At 36.3% G+C, this 19,569-nt stretch overlaps 1 protein-coding gene across 5 annotated transcripts in view; it reads left to right on the forward strand.

Moving 5' to 3' along the window:
* Positions 1–19,569, forward strand: part of SPIDR (scaffold protein involved in DNA repair) — a 590,033-nt gene that overhangs the window by 217,788 nt on the left and 352,676 nt on the right. For all 5 annotated transcript variants that reach the window (XM_059394553.1, XM_059394557.1, XM_059394556.1 and 2 more), the window contains one exon: positions 18,208–18,308. In XM_059394553.1, the coding sequence (XP_059250536.1) occupies positions 18,208–18,308 (101 nt within the window). The remainder of the gene's footprint in view (positions 1–18,207; positions 18,309–19,569) is intronic.

The raw sequence follows: 19,569 nt of genomic DNA on the forward strand, positions 1-19,569 counted from the left end.
TAGTGGAGAGTTTGAAGGAAAAAGGAGTTTCAGTAGAAAGAGTAAATGTGGCAGTAAAAAACACAGATTTGGATCTGTTTAGGAAATGTTTATGTCAAGAGTGGGCAGGTACAGTGCATACTAAAAACTCAATGGCAATGTTAGTGAGCTAGCAGGGGCAGAAGCCAAGAGACCCATGGTTCAAGGAGTATCCAAGACAAAGAGTGGAGACAGTGCTGAGGTTCTTCTGCTAGGACTGAGATTTTAGGCGAGAAGTCAGATGTAGAGATTAGCTGCTAGTGGCTTGAAAGGGATCTTGGGTCCAAAAGAGTCATCAGAGGCAAGATGAGTCCTATTTAGAAAATAACAAGGAAAACCCAGTGGAGACAGACTGGTTAGGGATAATTGCTCTGTCAGTGTCCAGGGAAGGAAGTGGGGTGGTGGATCAGGAAAGAAGAGGCCTGTCTTAAGTGTGGGAGTGGAGGGACAAGCATTAGGATGCCACGGAGTCTAGTGGACTGGATGTAGCTTGGTGGGTTACTTCATGTCTATTCCATATATATCTATATATATATATATATATATATATATATATATATAATAAAATAACTTAGAAGGCCTTATGCCCAAAGTAGAGAAATTTAAAGTGTCAAAAAAGGACAGTGGTGGTCTGTATTAGTCTCTGGAAAGAGCGGGAAAGGAAGACAGTTAAAGGGATTTGAATGCCCTTGCTGAAGTTGATGCCACGTAATCACAGAAAGCCATGTCCCGAACCCTAGTGATGGCCTACTATGTGCTGAGCACTGTTGCTTATCCTGGAGACATAGCAACTAAAGCATTGACTCTGTAGGGGAGTGTGTTTTGAGGACCCAAGAAGTAAAGTAGAAGTAATATCAAAAGAAGATAAACTTTATGGAAAGAAATCAGAAAAAGAAGAATCAAGACTGGCTAAGAGGTGTGGGGAAGGGGATTTCATGGAGCTGACAGTGCCTAAGATGAGGCAAGAGGGTGGTGCAGGGGATCAGATGGTTTTGTTTTATCTGGTTTTTCTTTATGTTTGTTTGTTTGGTTGGTTGGTTTGGTTCTTCTTGGTGAGAAAATCATGAGGCTTTTTTTTTTTTTTTTTTTTTTTTGAGGGAGGGAATTGTTAGCCTTTACCTTTATTGTAAACTGGGGTCTGAGTTTTTATTATTGATTTGCTTCTATACTTTCAAACAAAAATTGGGTTTTTTCCCCCCACTATCTTTACTATTTGGCATTGAATTCTTTTATATGTATACAGGTGTTTGGCAAGAATGTATGAAGCTTTCTATTTTGTGTGGTCAGTTCTGTCAGTTGGTCATATTTTGTCACCCACCCACCCCATTACTTTTTAAAAGTAGGTGTGTCTGTGATTTTAGTAGTAATAATGTCCTTTTACACTTACTGTGCTCTTTTTTCTTTTAGTCTTATGAAAATATAAATGATATATAGCACTGTTTAAGCCTAATGACTTGACTTACATATATTGTGAAATGGTGACCACTGTAAGTTTAGTTAACATCATCAACTCCTATAGACACCAAAAAAAAACAAAAAAAGAAGGAAAGAAAAGAAAAAAAATCTGTTTCCTTATGATAAGATCTTTTACTTTTAGGATCTACTCTCTCAGCAGCTTTCAAATATAATATACGGCAGAGTTAACCAAAGTCCTCATGTTGTACATTATATGTCCAATACTTACTTATTTCATAACTGTAAGTTTGTACTCTTTGACCACCTTCCTTTACTTCTGCCCCCCACCGCCCGTTGTAGTCACCATAAATCTGATCTTGTTTTCTATGAGTTTGTGGTGGGTTTTTTTGTTTTCGTTTTTGTTTTTGTTTTGTGTTGTTTTTAGATTCCACATGTAAGTGAGATCATACAGTATGTATGTATACTTATCTGTCTTACTTATTCCACTTAGCATAATGCCCTCAAGGTCCAGAATGTTTCTACAAAAGACAGGAGTTCCTTCTTTTTGTGGCTGAATAATCCGGTCAGTGTGTGTGTGTGAGTGTACCACATTTTCTATATCCATTCATCTATATTCTGGGAGTCAATGGATTGCCAGGTTGTTTCCATTTTTTAGCTATTGTAAATAATGCTGCAGTCAACATGCGGGTACAGATACCTCTTCAAAATAGTGATTCATTTCCTTCAGGTATATACCCAGCAGAAGAATTGCTGGATCATATAGTAGTTCCTTTTTAATTTTTTGAGGAACCACTATACTGTTTTCCATAGAGGCTACACCAACTTAAATTTCTACCAACAGTGCCCAAGACTTTCTTTTTCAAATTAACAAGAATTTGTTATCTCTTGCCTTTTTGGAATAATCATTCCGACAAATGTGAGGTGATGTCTCATTGTGGTTTTGATATGCATATTCCTAATGATTAGTGATGTTGAATACCTTTTCTTGTACTTGTTGGTCATTTAAATATCTTCTTAAGAAAAATGTCTAGGGGCACCTGTGTGGCTCAGTGGGTTGATCCTCTGCCTTTGGCTCAGGTCATGATCCCTGGGTCCTGGGATTGAGCCCCACATCAGGCTCTCTGCTCGGTGGGGAGCCTGCTTCCCCCTCTCTCTCTGCCTGCCTCTCTGCCTACTTGTGATCTCTCTCTCTCTCTCTGTGTCAAATACATAAATAAAATCTTTAAAAAAAAAAAAAGAAAGAAAAATGTCTATTTAGGTTCTTTGCCCATTTTAAAATTGAGGGTTTTTTTTTTGCTATTCTGTTGTATTTTGTATATAACTTTATGTATTTTGTATATTAACTCCTTATCAAGTATGTGATTTGGAAATATTTTCTCTTATTCTGTAGGCTGCCTTTTCATTTTGTTGATTATTTCTTTTGCCATGCAGAAGCTTTTTAGTTTGATTGTAGTCCCTCTTGTTCATTTTATTCCTGTGGTTTAAGTGTCATACAAAAAATTATTGCCAAGACCCACATCAAGGAGTCTTTTCCCTATATTTTCTTCTAGTTTTGTGGTTTTATGGATTAAGTTTTTAATCTACTTTGAATTAATTTTTATGAGTCATATAAGAATAGGAGTCTAGTTTCATTTTTTTACGTGTAAATATCCAATTTTCCCAGCACCATTTATTGAAGAGACTCTCTTTTCTCTACTTGTATTCTTGGCAGCCTTAGCAAATTTTATTTGACTCTGTATGAGTATATTTTGGGCTTTGTATTCTGTTCCATTTGTCTATATGTCTGTTTTTATGCCAATACCATACTGTTTTGATTGCTACAGCTTTATCATATAGCTTGAAATCAGTATGTGTGATATTTTCCACTTCGTTGTAGTTTCTCAGGATTGCTTTGTCTATTTGGGGTTTTTGTGGTTTCATATACATTTTAAGACTGCTTTTTCTGTTTCAGTGAAAATGCCATTGGACTCTTGATAGGGATTGCATTGAATCTATAGATGTCTTTGGGTAGTTGTGGATATTTTAACAAATTAATTCTTCTCATCCATGAACATTGGCTATCTTTCCATATATTTGTCTTGTCTGCAGTTTTTTCATCATGATTCTATACATAGAAAATCCTAAAGACTCCACTGAAAAACTGTTAGATCTAATCAATGAATTCATTAAAGTTGCGGAATGTGAAATGAACATACAAAATTCAGTAGGAGATGTGTATGTACCCTAACAACAGATTAACAGAAAAATAAGTTAAATTTCATTTATAATAGCATCAAAAATAATAAAATAGTTAGGGATAAATTTAATCAAAGAGATGAAAGAGCTCTATACTGAAAATTAGAAGACATTGATGAAAGAAATCATGAGGCTTTTGACCATGTTCATTTGTACCTTATATATCTGAATAAGATATGGGTCTGAACCTCAGTGACTGTGCTGGTGGTAGATGTAGGCTCCCATGTCCAGATGGTTTTAAAGCACCAGCAGGGTCAGTTTGCTGGAGATCAAATGCAGATTGAAAGGAATATCTGTCTGTGAGGCCTGAGCCTTAGGCGCTTTGCAGTGGTTGGAGCCCAGAGAAAGAGGCTGCTATGAGAAAAATTAAATCTAAGAGAGTGCGGTGTCCTGGAAGTTAGGTGAAGATGTGCCTTTGAAAAGGAAAAAGGGCAACCAACTGTGATGGATGTTGCTGGGTTGCACTGTGGAAGGCAAGGAATATATATAGGGCTTTCTTGGTGGTATGGTTGGCTAAGCCAGACTATTGTGGGTTTAAGAGAGAGTGGAAAAAGGGAAGCTGAGGACAGCATGAATAGAAAATTCTTTCATGGAGTTTCGCTTTAAGAGGTGTGGAGAACTGGTTGTTAACTAGAAGGAATGTGGAGATTGAGGTGTGGTTTTTGTTTTGTTTTGTTTCATTTTTGTATGGGTGGGTATTATAGCACATGTTGTATATTGATGTTTTCCTATCAATAGGGAAAAAAGTCCTCAGTAGGGGAGAGAAGATAACTATTGGTCTGATTTAGTGACAGGAGTGTGCAAATGGAGGGGTATGCAGGGTCAGGCGCATAGACACTCATCTGTGAACAGATGGGAGGACAGAGTCTCCTCAGGTGGAGGTTGCAGATAGCTGTATATGGCAGTGAGATCTTTCTGATCACTTCATTTTGTCAGTGAAATGGAAAATATCTTCATTAGCTGAGAGTAATGTCAAGATGATGGCATTGGAGGAATGAGGATAGAGAGTAGATGACATAGTCCTATAGTGGAGGAGTCAGTGGACAAGGGATGTGCATTAGGATTATCTGGCAAGATACAGTTCTATTGGGAGTTGTCATTTTGAGTTTGAGATCAACCTATCAATATGAATCGAATTGTGGGGCTGCAAATGTGGAACAGGCAGAGCTTGAGACTATCCAGTGAGTACAAAGAAAGTAGTCAATAAAAGTTCCATGTAGTGATTGTAATACAGAACCACGAAATCTAGGCCAGGTAAGGTCAGAAATAAGAATAGGCAAGGTGTGGAGTACAAAGAGATGGGAGGGGGTAGCACCAGCCTATTCTAGATTGGGAAGAGGTTGGTCAAACACATTTAAAGTGCTGATACGAGAGGTAATAAATTAGACAGGTAAGAATGATGGGTGTTCAGAATTGAATTAGTGGAAGAAAACAGTTTGTAACTTCAAGACTTAGAGAATGAGTGGGGCAGATGAATGGCTAAAGTGAGGTAGAAGAGGACTTCATGGATTGGGGAGGTTCTAAGGTATTAGAAGCCTGGTAGCCATTGAAATCACCAAGAATGGTAGCCTTAAGCCCAAGCCTACAAAGGATGTGTGGTACAGCCCTGAATGTGCCTGCCTCTGGGTAGGGATGGACTGTTTTCCCCCTCTTCTATGCTTCACAGCTGGAGTATAAGGGAGCTGGAAGCCTTCATGGCTTTCTTTTCTTGGCCCTCTATGTCTTTTGGGTGGAAAGGAGAGAAGGGAGGGCAGCTGCAGTTTAAGGTCACTGCCAGGAAATCCTCAGGGGGAGGAGTAAGATGAAGGTAACATTCAAAGAAGTTGAGGACATAAAGTTTTTGTTGATGATCTTAGCAACTCCAGCAATATGCAAATGATTGTTTTCTTGTGGTTTCTAAATTATAACTAAATAAGGGATGTCTGTTTTATGATCATTCCTTTAAAGTTAATGTGTTTAAATATTAAAAATTAATTTGATGTGATTGTCTATCTCAGGCATTCAAACTAGAAGACTGTTGACAATAGGAACCAACTTTGCTAAACTGACTAGGGAAAAAAAAAGATTCCCCATGATGGCAGTTTGCTGACCTCCTTCTGAAGGAGGGAAAAAGATAATGTATTTTGATTCATAGGCTTCTTTGTAATGAAAGCATTTAGAGCATCATGCATTAAGAGAGGAAAATCTCTTAGCTAGCTGTCTAATAATGATCAAGGAAAGTTTTGCATTAAATATTTGGTTTGTTGAAGTGAACTCTTGAGAAAATGCTGAGCATACTGATGTCCTGGTAATCTTCACAATAAAAAATCACCAACTTTTGTCACAGAAGGACAACAGAGTACCTGAGAAATAAACTGCTGCTAAGGAAAAACAAAGACAAAAAAAAAAAAATGAGTCTAAGTAATAGATTTTCCTTAACTAGAATAAATAAACTAGTGATTAGAAGAATTTGTTGCTTTTGTTTGTTTGTTTTTAACCTGATAATGGCTCACTAGTAAGGATCAAGTTAAGTAGCTGTAGGCATTTCAAGGTTGGAAAACATTGTCCTTTTACCCTGGCATCGCCCCATATAGAACTATTACTCAATCTCTTTGGGCTTACTTTTTGTTGTTGTTTTTTAAATTTTTATCTTTTTGATTCATGGCTTCATTCTGTTTAAGTTATAACTAATAAAAGTCAATGCAAAATTGGTCCTACATTTAAGTAGGTTTTTAATAGTAAAGCCATATTTCTCCATTCTTATCATCAGGTTATTTTTCACAATGTCTATTATATCTAACAGAAAGCAAAACTTGAAAATATTTTACTATATTTATTTAAGTTGTTTTTTCTTTACTTATATAGGTTATGAAAAATATTTCAAAGAGCTTTATTTCTGGAAATGTTGGAATATTTTTGAATCTTTATTCTTTTTCACTTAATATTGTTTTTGTAGAAATGCTTAGCCCTGTTGAATTGATGCCAGGAATCTTTACAGATAGGTTACCAATCAATATTTTTATATAAACAATAATTAGAATATCTTAACTTGCTTAGTGAATTTTTTTTCTTCATTGGTGTTTTGAATTTTATCTCTAAATAACTTTGCTCACTATATTGGAAAGAGTCAGTTTTAAGGCTCTGATCTAAAATGGCAATGTAAGAGCCTCTTGAACTCACTTTTCCCATGAAGACACCAAATCTGTACCTCCACTTGAAGCAGTTCCTCTTGAAAAAAATTCCAGAAATTGAGTGACTGCTATACATTGGATGAATTAGAAAGTACCCACATTGAAAAGGGTAGGGAAGGATAATATACACTCTATCCACAAATCCTACCCCTGGCATGGTGGCATACAATAGTTAGGGAACTCATAACTTCCTAGTTTTCTATGAGGAGCAGAGTTTGAACCCAACAACTAGCGTCCCAACTTTTAAGACTTTCACTGGAGAGATGAGCCCCCAAAACACCTAGCTCTGAAACAGGGCTTGTATCCACAAGACCCACAAGACTATAGCAAACAAAGAAATAGTTCTTAAACTGGCTTGGACTTGATGTGGTTTTCCTTCCAGAGCTCAACACAAAAAGAGTATTTAACACCCATCTTCCAGTCTTTTCCTGAAACCTGCTTATTTGTGTACTTTAAAAGCTGCTGCTAAGTGAGAATCAGGCTTCTAATTTATCACATACCTAGATTCTGACTGCCATCCTCCCCAGAGATCAGGGAGGTCATCAGATAACATCTCTGTGCACACTGTAGGTCTTCAGTGTCTCCCAGAGGGTACATCTCTTGATCTCCTGGCTCTGATGGGTAGGGTGACTTGTGATTTATGGATCCCACAGATCTGTAGCAAACAAGGAAGCAGGTCTTAGCTGGCTATCTCCTGAGGACTCAGAGCAGAGGGAGCAGAGAAAAATGCCCAGCTCCCAGTCTTTTCCTGAAAGAAGTATGCTTGCATACTTTAAAAGCTGCTAAGGGTTCAGCTTTCTGTCAGCCTATATCTAGGTGCTGACTGAGATCCTGCCCTTTGGCACACCGACCGGTTATTGACACCCATAACTACTGGGAGCTACTAAGAACAAAGAATGCTGCTTTGACTTCTGCAAAGATTTGGGAGACAACTAAGAGCTCAGGGCAGGCTGAACAGTAAGGTTCATCTCCTACACAAGACCACTTTATAAAGACTGGAAGAGATGGCTGTTTTACTAATGCATAGAAACCAAAACAGAGAGTCAAGGATAATGAAGAAACAGGAATACGTTCCAAAAAAAAAGAACAAGGAAAAGCTCAAGATGCAGACCTTAATAAATGGAGATAAGTCATTTGTTTGACAAAGTGTTCAAAATAAGAGTCATAAAGATGTTTACCATGGTCAGGAGAATAATGCATGAACAAAGTGAGAATTTTAGGAGAAAGAAAATAAAAGAATATACCAAACAAAAACCACAGACCTGAAAAGAATACAGTAACAACAGAAAAATTCAAAAAACTAGATTGGCTGGAAGAAAAGATCAGTAAACTCAAAGAATAAGCAGTGGAATTCATCCAAACACAAGAACAAAGAAAAAATTGGAAAAAACTGGAGATACCGTAAGGGATTTAAAGGATGCCATCAAGTGGGTGAATTTTTGCATTATAGTTTTCCAGAAGAGAGACAGAAAGGAGTAGAAAGATTATTGAAGAAATAATGGCTGAAAACTTACCTAATCTGGGGAAAGAAATGGGCATCTAGATCCAAGAAGTCCACAGAGTTATAAATAAGATGAATTCAAGAGACCCACACCAAGAAACATGATGAAATCATGAAAAGTTAAAGAAGATAATTTTTTTAAAGATTTTATTTGTTTATTAGAGAGAGATAGAAAGTACAGGCAGGGGGAATGACAGGCAGAGGGAAAAGCAGGCTCCCTGCTGAGCAAGGAGCTCAATGTGGGGCTTGATTCCAGGAGCCTGGGATTATGACCTGAGCCAAAGGCAGACAGACGCTTAACCAACTGAGCCACCCAGGCATCCCAAGAAGAGAATTTTTAAAGCAGCAAGAAAAAATCATCTTGTTTTGTATACAGTAACCTCCATGGATTTTCAGCAGTGGATTTTTAACAGAAACTTGGCAAGCAGGCAGGGAGTGGCATGATATATTTGGTGTGCTAAAAGAAAACAAAACCTGACAACCAGAAATACACTACCCACCAAAGTTGTCCTTCTGAACTGAAAGAGAAATTGAGTTTTACACATCTGCAAAAGCTAAGGGAGTTCATCAACACTAGTTTAGCCTTGCAAGAATTGTTAAAGAGACTTGTTCAAGCTAAAACAAAAGGACACTAATGATTAACTGGAAAACATGAAAGTATAATCTCATTGGTAAATGTAAATATATAGTTAATGTCAGAATATTTTAATGATGTGATGGTGTTGGGTAAATCACATACTGTGAAGATTAAAAGACAAAAGTATTCAAAAATCTATACAAAAATTTGTTAATGGCTAAACAAGATAAAAAGATACAACTTGTGACATCAAAAACATTGTGGCAGGAAGGGGGTGGGATTATGGACATTGGGGAGGGTATGTGCTTTGGTGAGTGCTGTGAAGTGTGTAAACCTGGTGATTCACAGACCTGTACCCCTGGGGATAAAAATATATGTTTATAAAAAATAAAAAATTAAAAAAAATACGAAGTTCCAAAATATATTTGGAGAGTTAATGAATGAAAATATAAATGGAGATTTATTTTATCAATAAACAGAGTGTGTTCAAGGCTCAAGATTTTTATGTTATAGCAGTAATTCTAGACTGGAAAATCTAAAATAGGTGTTACTAAATGCTCATGTTAGTCATAAAAGCCTTGGTAAAGCTTAGCAAAGGATGTCTCACTTTAAGTTATGTGACTTCCTGTTGAACACTCCAAGATAAACCAGTTTGAAAAAGGACCTCTAAATAAATGAATGGGTTGAACCTACACAGGGTCATTATCCAAACACAGTTAAATGTGAGAGGAAATCTTCCAAAAGTGATGACTTGGGCTTCAAATGACTGGTCCTGATCTGTCACTAATGAAATGTCTGGTTAGCTATCTGGCCTCCTGGTTTACAGCGAGCATGCCTCCCTACTCCAAGATATTCATTTCTCTGCTCTCTATACTATATTAAGTCTGGGAGGCTAGTGGTAGGGAGGTATTCTTCATTTCCTCCCTCTCCCCCAAAATGGCATGTTTTGTTTTTACTTTTCTGATTATAAAGGCAATGTATTATGAACAGCTAACAATGAAGGTATATATAATGCAAAACACCATCAAGATACATATTTACATTTTGTATATGATATTTATAGTCACCCAAATGAGATCAGATAAGACACACTGTTTTTTCACTTGAATTTTGAACTTGATAAAGCATGGTCATGAACCCACACAGAGCTACTAAAGCAGCCTGAAGCCTGTGGGTACCACTGTACAATGTAACTCTCCCAAGTGCCCTAGCACTTTGCTGACAGACATGTCTCATGTCAAGTTTTTTTGCTACTATAAATACCATTTAATAAAATTCCCCAGGTGTACATATTTGTATAAATGCTGGATTGTATCTTAATGTGAAACACCTAGAAATAGAGTTGCCTTGTCAAAATGAGTGCATTTTACCCTAAAGATTTTTTTAAAATATCCTTTGGAAATGCTGGTCCCATCCTCAATGTCACCAATAAAGCATAAAATTGTATTCACCACAAAAAAAAAAAAAAAAAAAAAAAAAAAAAAAAAAAGTTCCCAATTAAGTTTTAGTAAAACAAATTGAAAAAAAGTTCATACACCATTATCAATTGGGATTGATTCCAAGGATGAAGGATGGTTCAACTTACACAAATCAATCAACGTGATATATAAACCACATTAAGAAAATGAAGTAGAAAAATCATGTATCTCAATAGATACATAAAATGCTTTTGATAAACATCAGCATCAGTTCATAAGAAAAATGACAGTGATTTGAGTATAGAGAGAAAGTACCTCAATATAAAAAGGCACATATAATAAGCCTACAAGTGGCATGATACTCCTAAGATAGGAACAAGACCCTGATGCCCTGTCTTGTCACTTTTATTCAACAGATTACTAAATAAGTCCTAGCCAAAGCAATTAGGCAAGAAAAAGAAATAAAAGGCATTTAAATTGCAGAGGAAAAAATAAAACTGTCTCTATTCACAGATTAAATGATATTATGTATAGAAAACCCTAAAGACTCCAGCAATAAACTATTAGAACTAGTAAGTGAATTCAGTGAAGTTGCAGGATACAAAATCAACATACAAAAATATACATTATCCAAAAGAGAAATTAAGAAAATAATCACATTTATAATTGCATCAAAATATTAAAATACTTAGGGAGAGGGGCACCTGCGTGGCCTAGTTGGTTAAGCATCTGATGTCAGCTCAGGTCATGGTCTCAAGGTCCTGGGATCCAGCCTCAAATCAGGCTTATCTCACAGCAGGGAGCTGGCTTCTCCTTTCCCTTCTCCTCCTGCCCCTCCCCATGCTCACGCACTCTCTCAAATAAACAAAATCTTAAAAAATATATACTTAGGAAGAAATTTCACCCAGGAGGTGAAAGTACTGTACACTGAAAAGTATAAGACATTGGTGAAAGAAATCAAGGAAGACAAAAATAAATGTGCTCCTAGATTGGAAGAATTAATGTTGTTAGTATGTTAATACTGCCCAAAGCAGTATTAACAGATTGACAGATTTGGTCAACCCCTATCAAAATTCCAATTTTATTTTTCACAGGAGTAGAACAATCTTAAAATTTGCATGGAGCCACAAAAGACTTTAAAGAGCCAAAACAATCAGGAGAAAGAACAAAGCTGGAGGCATCACACTTCCTGATTTCAAGCTATATTACAAAGCAGCAGCAATCAAGACAGTATGGTACTGGTATAATAACATACATATATTTCAGTGGAAAATAATGGAGAGTCTGGAAATAAACCCATGCATATATGGTCAATTTCTTTGTGGCAAAGGAGCCAAGAATATACAATGGGGAAAGGACAGTCTTTTCAATAAATGGGTGTGGGGAGAATTGGACAACCACATGCAAAAGAATGAAACTAGTCTATGATCTTCTACAATACACAAAAATTATACTGAACTTTAGTGCTAAATATACTAAAGATTTGAATTTAAGACCCAAAACCATTAAACTCTTAGATGAAGACATGGTGGGTATGTTCCATGACATAGATCTTGGCAATGAATTTTTGGATTTGATGCCAAAAGCAAAGGCAACCAAAGCAAAAATAAAGACGTGGGACTACGTCAGACTGAAAAGCTTGTGCACCAAAAAAGAAAACCACTAACACATGATAAAGGCATTCTTCGGAAAAGTAGAAAATATTTGCAAGTTATATATCTATTAAAAGATTGATATTCAAAATACATAATGAACGTCTACAACTCAGCAAAAAAAAACAATCCAGTTAAAAATAGGCAGAGGAATTGAATAGATACTTATCCAAAGAAGATATACAAATGGCCAACAGGTACATGAAAAAGGTGCTCTAAATCACTCTCATTAGGGTAATGTAAGACAAAGCTCAATGAGTTATCAGTCATGCCTGTTAGAATGAATATAATCAAAAAGACAAGAGTTATGGGTGCCTGGGTGTCTCAGTTTGTTGAACATCTGACTCTCTGGTTTGGGCTCAGGTCATGATCCTCAGGGTCATAAGATCAAGCCCTGTCTTGGGCTTTGTGCCATGGGGAGTCTGCTTCTCTCCCTCTGTCCCACCCACCACTCGTGTGCATGTATACACTCTCTCTAAAATAAATTAATAAATCCTTAGGGGAAAAAGATGTGGTAACAAGTGCTGGTGGGGATGTGAAGAAAAGTGAAACTATGTGCACTATTGGTAGGAATGTAAATTGGTACAGCCACTATGAAAAACAGTATGGAGGTTTCTTTAAAAAAAAAAAAAAAAACTATCTTATGATTCAGCAATTCACTGTTCAACAATAAATCCATAAGAAATGAAAACAGGATATCAAAGAAATATTTGTATTCCCATATTTATCATAGCATTATTCAAAATTAGTTAATATGTGGAAACAATCTAATCTCAGCCAGTGGATAAATGGATAGGAAGATGTGATGTACATACACACACACACACACACATACACGCGCACACTCACAAATATTATATAGTCATGAGAAAGCTGGGAGTCCTGCCGTTTGTGACAACATAGATGGACCTTCAGGGCGTTTCGCAAAGTAAACTAGACAGAGAAGAGTAAGTACTGGTATCACTTAGAAGTGTATATATGGAGAATGTGGTAAAAGGGTACCAGGTATAAGATGAGTAAGTTGTAAGGATTTAAAGTAAAATATAGTAATAGCTACTACCTTTGAGCTTTGATAAACTATAATAGTTTATAGATTGAAGAATAAAAAAACATCTGGCAAAATGTAAAAACAAAATAAAGTAAAACATAGTGACTAATGTTAACACTGTGTTGCACAATTAAAATATGCTAAGAGAGTAGAGTTTTAATGTTTTCATCATACACAGAGAAGTTAAGTATGTGTGGTAATGAATTTGTTAATTAACTACATGGGAAGAATCCTTTTACAATGTATATAAAATCTGCACAATGTACACTTTAAGTATCTTAGTAAATATGTTAATTATACTTCAGTGGAACTTTTAAAAAAAAGTTAATTTGCATGTATACAAACAGAACCTTCTTAAACTGCCTGCATGACTTTCCCAGCTCCTTCCCCCACATAAATTATGTGGTACAGGGGGCACTGGGTGATTCGGTCAGTTAAGCTCTTGCCTTTGGCTCAGGTCATGATCCCAGTGTCCTGAGATGGAGCCCCAGGTCAGTGTCCCTGTTCAGTTTCGAGTCAGCTTCTCCTTCTCCCTGCTTGTGCTCTCTCTTCTCTCTCTCTCTCAAATTAATAAATAAAATCTTTAAAAAAAAATAATGTGGTATAGGTTTTTACTAGGATTATGATTGTTGAATAGAAGTCATGGTGTTTCCACTCTTAAGTTTTGTTGCGTCTGATGAGAATTTCTTTGGAGAGATTGGAACAGAAATAATCTGTGAAGTACCAGTAAAGCTCCTAATGACTAAAAGCAAGCTCAAATGCTGATTCTGTCTTACGGCTCTAGACATTCCCACTTGCTGAGAACTGTTCTGCATTTATTTTTACTTTATCTTTTTACTTTTCATCTTATAATTCCTACTGTTTCCTTGTGAGATTGTACAATTTACTTGGGATGTGACCTTAACCGTCTTCTACTTTCAGATTGCATTTTATCTCTCTTTTTTTCTTCTTGACAGTCACAGGATTGAAAACCAACATTTGACAAGAAACTGTCTAGATCATTGTACAAAGAATACAGTGGTTTGCTTTTTTTCTTGTGTCTATTATGAGTGCCTTTTTAAGTAGTACTGTCTAAGAGGCAGTAGATACTTCATTGAGGCTAAGCTTATGAATTCTGGAGCCAGAAAGTCTGGGTGTGCATCCAGGTGTGCCATTTATCACATGTCTCACCTTGCATAGGTGTTTAATTTCTCAGTGTCTCAGTTTATCATGTGTAAAATGAGGGTGACAGTAGTACTTACTTTTATAGTGTTGTTTAGAGAATGAGTATAAATGAGTTACTTTCAGTAAACAGAATAATATGAAGCAGAGCTATGCATATATTAAGTATATATATATATACACATATATATATATAGCAGAGCTTCTTGGGAATTTTTGATTATGAGAATTTTAAACATATGTATATATACTTCTACACTACACATTCAGAAATAATATGCCATAGGAAAACAAGTGTCTGTAGAAAAACAAAGTAGGTAGTATGATAATATGTATAATTTGCATAAAAATAAGATCTTTCTGTATTTTCATTGTTAGTGTATAAGAAAGCCACTGATTTCTGTACATTGACTTTGTATCCTGCCATGTTGCTGAATTGTTGTATGAGTTCTAGTAGTTTGGGGTGGAGTCTTTTGGGTTTTCCATATAAAGAATCATGTCATCTGCGAAGAGAGAGAGTTTGACTTCTTCATTGCCAATTTGGATACCTTTTATTTCTCTTTGTTGTCTGGCTGCCGTTGCTAGGACTTCTAATACTATGTTGAACAAGAGTGGTGAGAATGGGCATCCTTGTCATGTTCCTGATCTCAATGGAAAGGCTGCAAGCTTTTTCCCATTGAGGATGATATTTGCTGTGGGTCTTTCATAGATAGATTTGATGAAGTTCAGGAATGTTCCCTCTATCCCTATACTTTGAAGCGTTTTAATCAGGAACGGATGCTGGATTTTGTCAAATGCTTTTTCTGCATCAATTGAGAGGACCATGTGGTTCTTCTCTCCTTTCTTATTAATTTGTTCTATCACATTGATTGATTTGCGAATGTTGAACCATCCTTGTAGCCCAGGAATGAATCCCACCTGGTCATGGTGGATAATCTTTTTAATGTGCTGTTGGATCCTGTGTGCTAGGATCTTGTTGAGAATCTTAGCATCCATATTCATCAGTGATATTGGTCTGAAATTCTCCTTTTTGGTAGGGTCTTTGCCTGGTTTGGGGATCAGGGTAATGCTGGCTTCATAGAAAGAGTCTGGAAATTTTCCTTCTGCTTCAATTTTTTGAAACAGCTTCAGGAGAATAGGTATTATTTCTTCTTTGAAAGTTTGGTAGAATACCCCCAGGAATCCATCAGGTCCTGGGCTCTTGTTTTTTGGGAGGTTTTTGATCACTGCTTCAACCTCTTTGATATCAGCCACAGCAACTTCTTTCAAGATATGTCTCCAAAGGCAAAGGAAACAAAAGTGAAAATGAACTTTTGGGACTTCATCAAAATCAAAAGCTTCTGCACAGCAAAGGAAACAGTCAACAAAACAAAGAGGCAACGCATGGAATGGGAAAAGATACTTGCAAATGACAGTACAGACAAAAGGTTGATATCCAAGATCTATAAAGAACTCCTCAAACTCAACACACGCAAAACAGACAATCATATAAAAAAATGGGCAGAAGATATGAACAGACACTTCTCCAATGAAGACATACAAATGGCTATCAGAGGGCACCTGGGTGGCTCAGTTGGTTAAGCAACTGCCTTCGGCTCAGGTCATGATCCTGGAGTCCCAGGATCAAGTCCCACATCAGGCCCTCTGCTCTTCAGGGAGCCGGCTTCTCCCTCTGCCCCTTGCCCCTTTCATGCTCACACTCTCTCTCTCTCTCTCAAATAAATAAAATCTTTAAGAAAAAAAAAAATGGCTGTCAGATACATGAAGAAATGTTTATCATCATTAGCCATCAGGGAGATTCAAATTAAAACCACATTGAGATACCACTTTATACCACTTAGAATGGCCAAAATTAGCAAGACAGGAAACAACATGTGTTGGAGGGGATGTGGAGAAAGGGAAACCCTCTTACACCGTTGGAGGGGAATGCAAGTTGGTGCAGCCTCTTTGGAGAACAGTGTGGAGATTCCTCAAGAAATTAAAAATACAGCTTCCCTATGACCCTACAATTGCACTACTGGGTATTTACCCCAAAGATACGATGTAGTGAAAAGAAGAGCCATCTGTACCCCAATGTTTATAGCAGCAATGGCCACGGTCGCCAAACTGTGGAAAGAACCGAGATGCCCTTCAACGGATGAATGGATAAGGAAGATGTGGTCCATATACACTATGGAGTATTATGTTTCCATCAGAAAGGATGAATACCCAACTTTTATAGCAACATGGATGGGCCTGGAAGAGATGATGCTGAGTGAAATAAGTCAAGCAGAGAGAGTCAATTATCATATGGTTTCACCTATTTGTGGAGCATAACAAATAGCATGGAGGACAGGGGAGTTAGAGAGGAGAAGGGAGTTGAGGGAAATTGGAAGGGGAGGTGAACCATGAGAGACTATGGACTCTGAAAAACAATCTGAGGGTTTTGAAGGGGTGGGGGGTGGGAGGTTGGGGGAACCAGGTGGTGGGTTTTGGAGAGGGCAGGAATTGCATGGAGCACTGGGTGTGGTGCAAAAACAATGAATACTGTTATGCTGAATAGAAATAAAAAATTTTAAAAAATAAGATCTTTCAGTCATTTCAGTGGAAAGAGCATAGGTTGCAAACTAAAAATCATAATAAAATCAGTAACACCAATGACTACTATTTCTTGAAGGTTTAAATACTGGGCATTATGATGTCTTTTCTGGTTTCAACAATTTATTTCGTCTAGCTAGCTATTGTAGAATATACTTAACCTCTCTCTAAGCTCTGATTTTTAATCATCTATTTGGTATCTATTGATATTTGTTCTTTCTTAATAAAGGTATATTATTAGAATAAAATGATCTAATTATATCTATAAAATGATCTCTTTTACCTGTCTATCTTCAGTACATTATCTGTGTTTGAAATGATCTGGGTACATGATTGTATGAGATAATATACTGATAAAAATATGTAGCATGTGGTCATAATGGTGGTTAACAACTGATCCTGACTTCTCTTGAGAGCACAGATGTGTTTGAAGCTGCTGACTTCTATGACCCTAGATAGTTTACTGAATCCAAATGTTTGCATATATTTGTTTATATGTTTATAATATATATCAATGAATATTCATATTATATATGATTTAATTATGTTAATAAAAAGCCTTGTATTGTGTTAATATAAAATATACTTACTACATTACATTTATTATATCATATAATATATAACAATGTAATGATTATGTAACAGTGTATAATTATAATATATAATGTATATAGTATGGTATATAAATATTAGTATAATAATATAATTGATATATTAATGTAATAATATGTAATAGTATGATATACATATTATTCATTGATGGTTAAGGGTTTTTGTGAAGCATATTCATTTTATGAATTCTCTTCCTGCCATACATGGAAGTTTTTAATATTTTTTTTATTTTTATAATGTTGGTATCCTTGCTGTGTGCTTGTGATTAATACTGTGTTGTCTCTGTGGTCCAAATAATAAGCCCATACCCAAGTTTTCTTATTTAATATTCTGCCTATCAGCAGTTTACTGGTTTTATTCTTTTTTTTTTTTTTTTGGAAGTTTTATTCTTGACTACAATTCTGACCACACTTTAATTTATATGTTTTGTCAGATTGTGAGATGAGCAGATTGTGAGGCTCCCCCAAAGCTTGGCTCATTGCCTTCTTTACATTCCTGGCATCTAGTACTTTGCTAGGTAGAACAAGAAGTGATCAGTATATGCTTATGAGATTAATAAACTAGGAAAGAATAGAAAGGAAGTCACACTGATCTGAGAGTAGCTTGTATTTCTAAAAATCAAGAAACTGAGCTTCTAAGAAATCTTAAGAAAGATTACTGATCTTGGAGGTGTGGGCCACTAAGAAGACCATGTAATGCCAGATAGGTTAGAATTGCTGTTTTATCTATTTGTCTCTGGTGGGAGAGTATGAAATATAAATGTTCCAACTATTCTGAAACTTCTCTTTTAACTAACTTAATATACTATTATTCATTAAACAGCGGCGGGCTAGCAGAAAGACTAAATGGCCTGCAGAATCGGGAGAGATCTGCCATTTCTTTGTGGAGACATCAATGTGTTTCTTACCAAAAGACCCTTTCAGGTAAGGTCTGCACTGACATCTGAGACTGTGGGTAAAGAATGTGCCAATTAAAAGTATTTTTCATTAAGATATGTAAATTTGGTCATTATTATTTTCATGATGTTTTCTTTTTCTCCAGGTGTCCTTTAGGTCTTAGATATTGTTCTGAAAGATGAGTCCATTTTTATAGGGTCTACTGATCCCTCCGTATAGAATTTCTCACAGTTCAATAGAAGACTTATTATTGATCTGACTTGGAGGGTTCTGTATTATGTCTTTCTTTTTTGTGTCTTTTGCTATATCTGAAAGCCAGTAGCTTTTAGACTTTTGTGACCACAACCCCTAGTAAGAAATACATCTTATATTTTCTCCCAGTTCACACATGACTTACATGCGCTTGCACACACACACACACACACACACACACCCTGAAACAAACATTTTATAAACAATACTAACCTTAGTAGGTATGATATACTCTTCATTCTCTTTTATTTTTACCATAATCGTAGTCTCACTAAATTGGTGTGGGTCTCTTCTAATGAGTTGCAAGATACACTTTGAAAGTTGCTACTACCAACAAGTGACTACAAACCCTTATTTCCTAACAAATTGTTTCATATTAAAAATATTTCATATACCTAGAAAACCTTCCTTTTCTGGTGAGACTGTGTTCTTTTTCGTGGTTTCGTTCTGATTGGTCTCTCCATCAGGAGGTGGGGCAGAGGTGGGTGGGCATGGTCATCTATTCCAGATCTATTAATAGTTTTCTCTCCATGGGGAACCTTGGCATGTGTATTTTAATGGGCTCAAAGGTTATTCTGGCAAATGTTAACATGCAAATTAGAACAAGAGTACTAGATCGAATACTCAACCAGTATGTTGTCAACTCTTGAGCATTTCTCTGGAAGACTTTTGTAATTCTGATCTCATTTATTATCTTTAAAATACTTCCCACCTGGTACCTGGCTCTGACTCTTGATCTCAGGGTTGTGAGTTTGAGCCCATGTTGGGTATAGAGATTACTTAAAATTTTAAAATCATAAAAATAAAATAGGTGTGCCTATCTTATTTTTAATAAAACATTTTAAATTTTTAATAAAATTTTTTAAATTAAATTTATTTATTTTCAGCATAACAGTATTCATTATTTTTTCACCACACCTAGTGCTCCATGCAATCTGGGCCCTCTATAATAACTACCACCTGGTACCCCAACCTCCCCCCCCCCCCCCACCATTTCAAACCCCTCAGATTATTTTTCAGAGTCCATAGTCTCTCA

This window comes from Mustela nigripes, chromosome 3 (genome assembly GCF_022355385.1).
Source record: "Mustela nigripes isolate SB6536 chromosome 3, MUSNIG.SB6536, whole genome shotgun sequence".
Taxonomy (NCBI): domain Eukaryota; kingdom Metazoa; phylum Chordata; class Mammalia; order Carnivora; family Mustelidae; genus Mustela; species Mustela nigripes.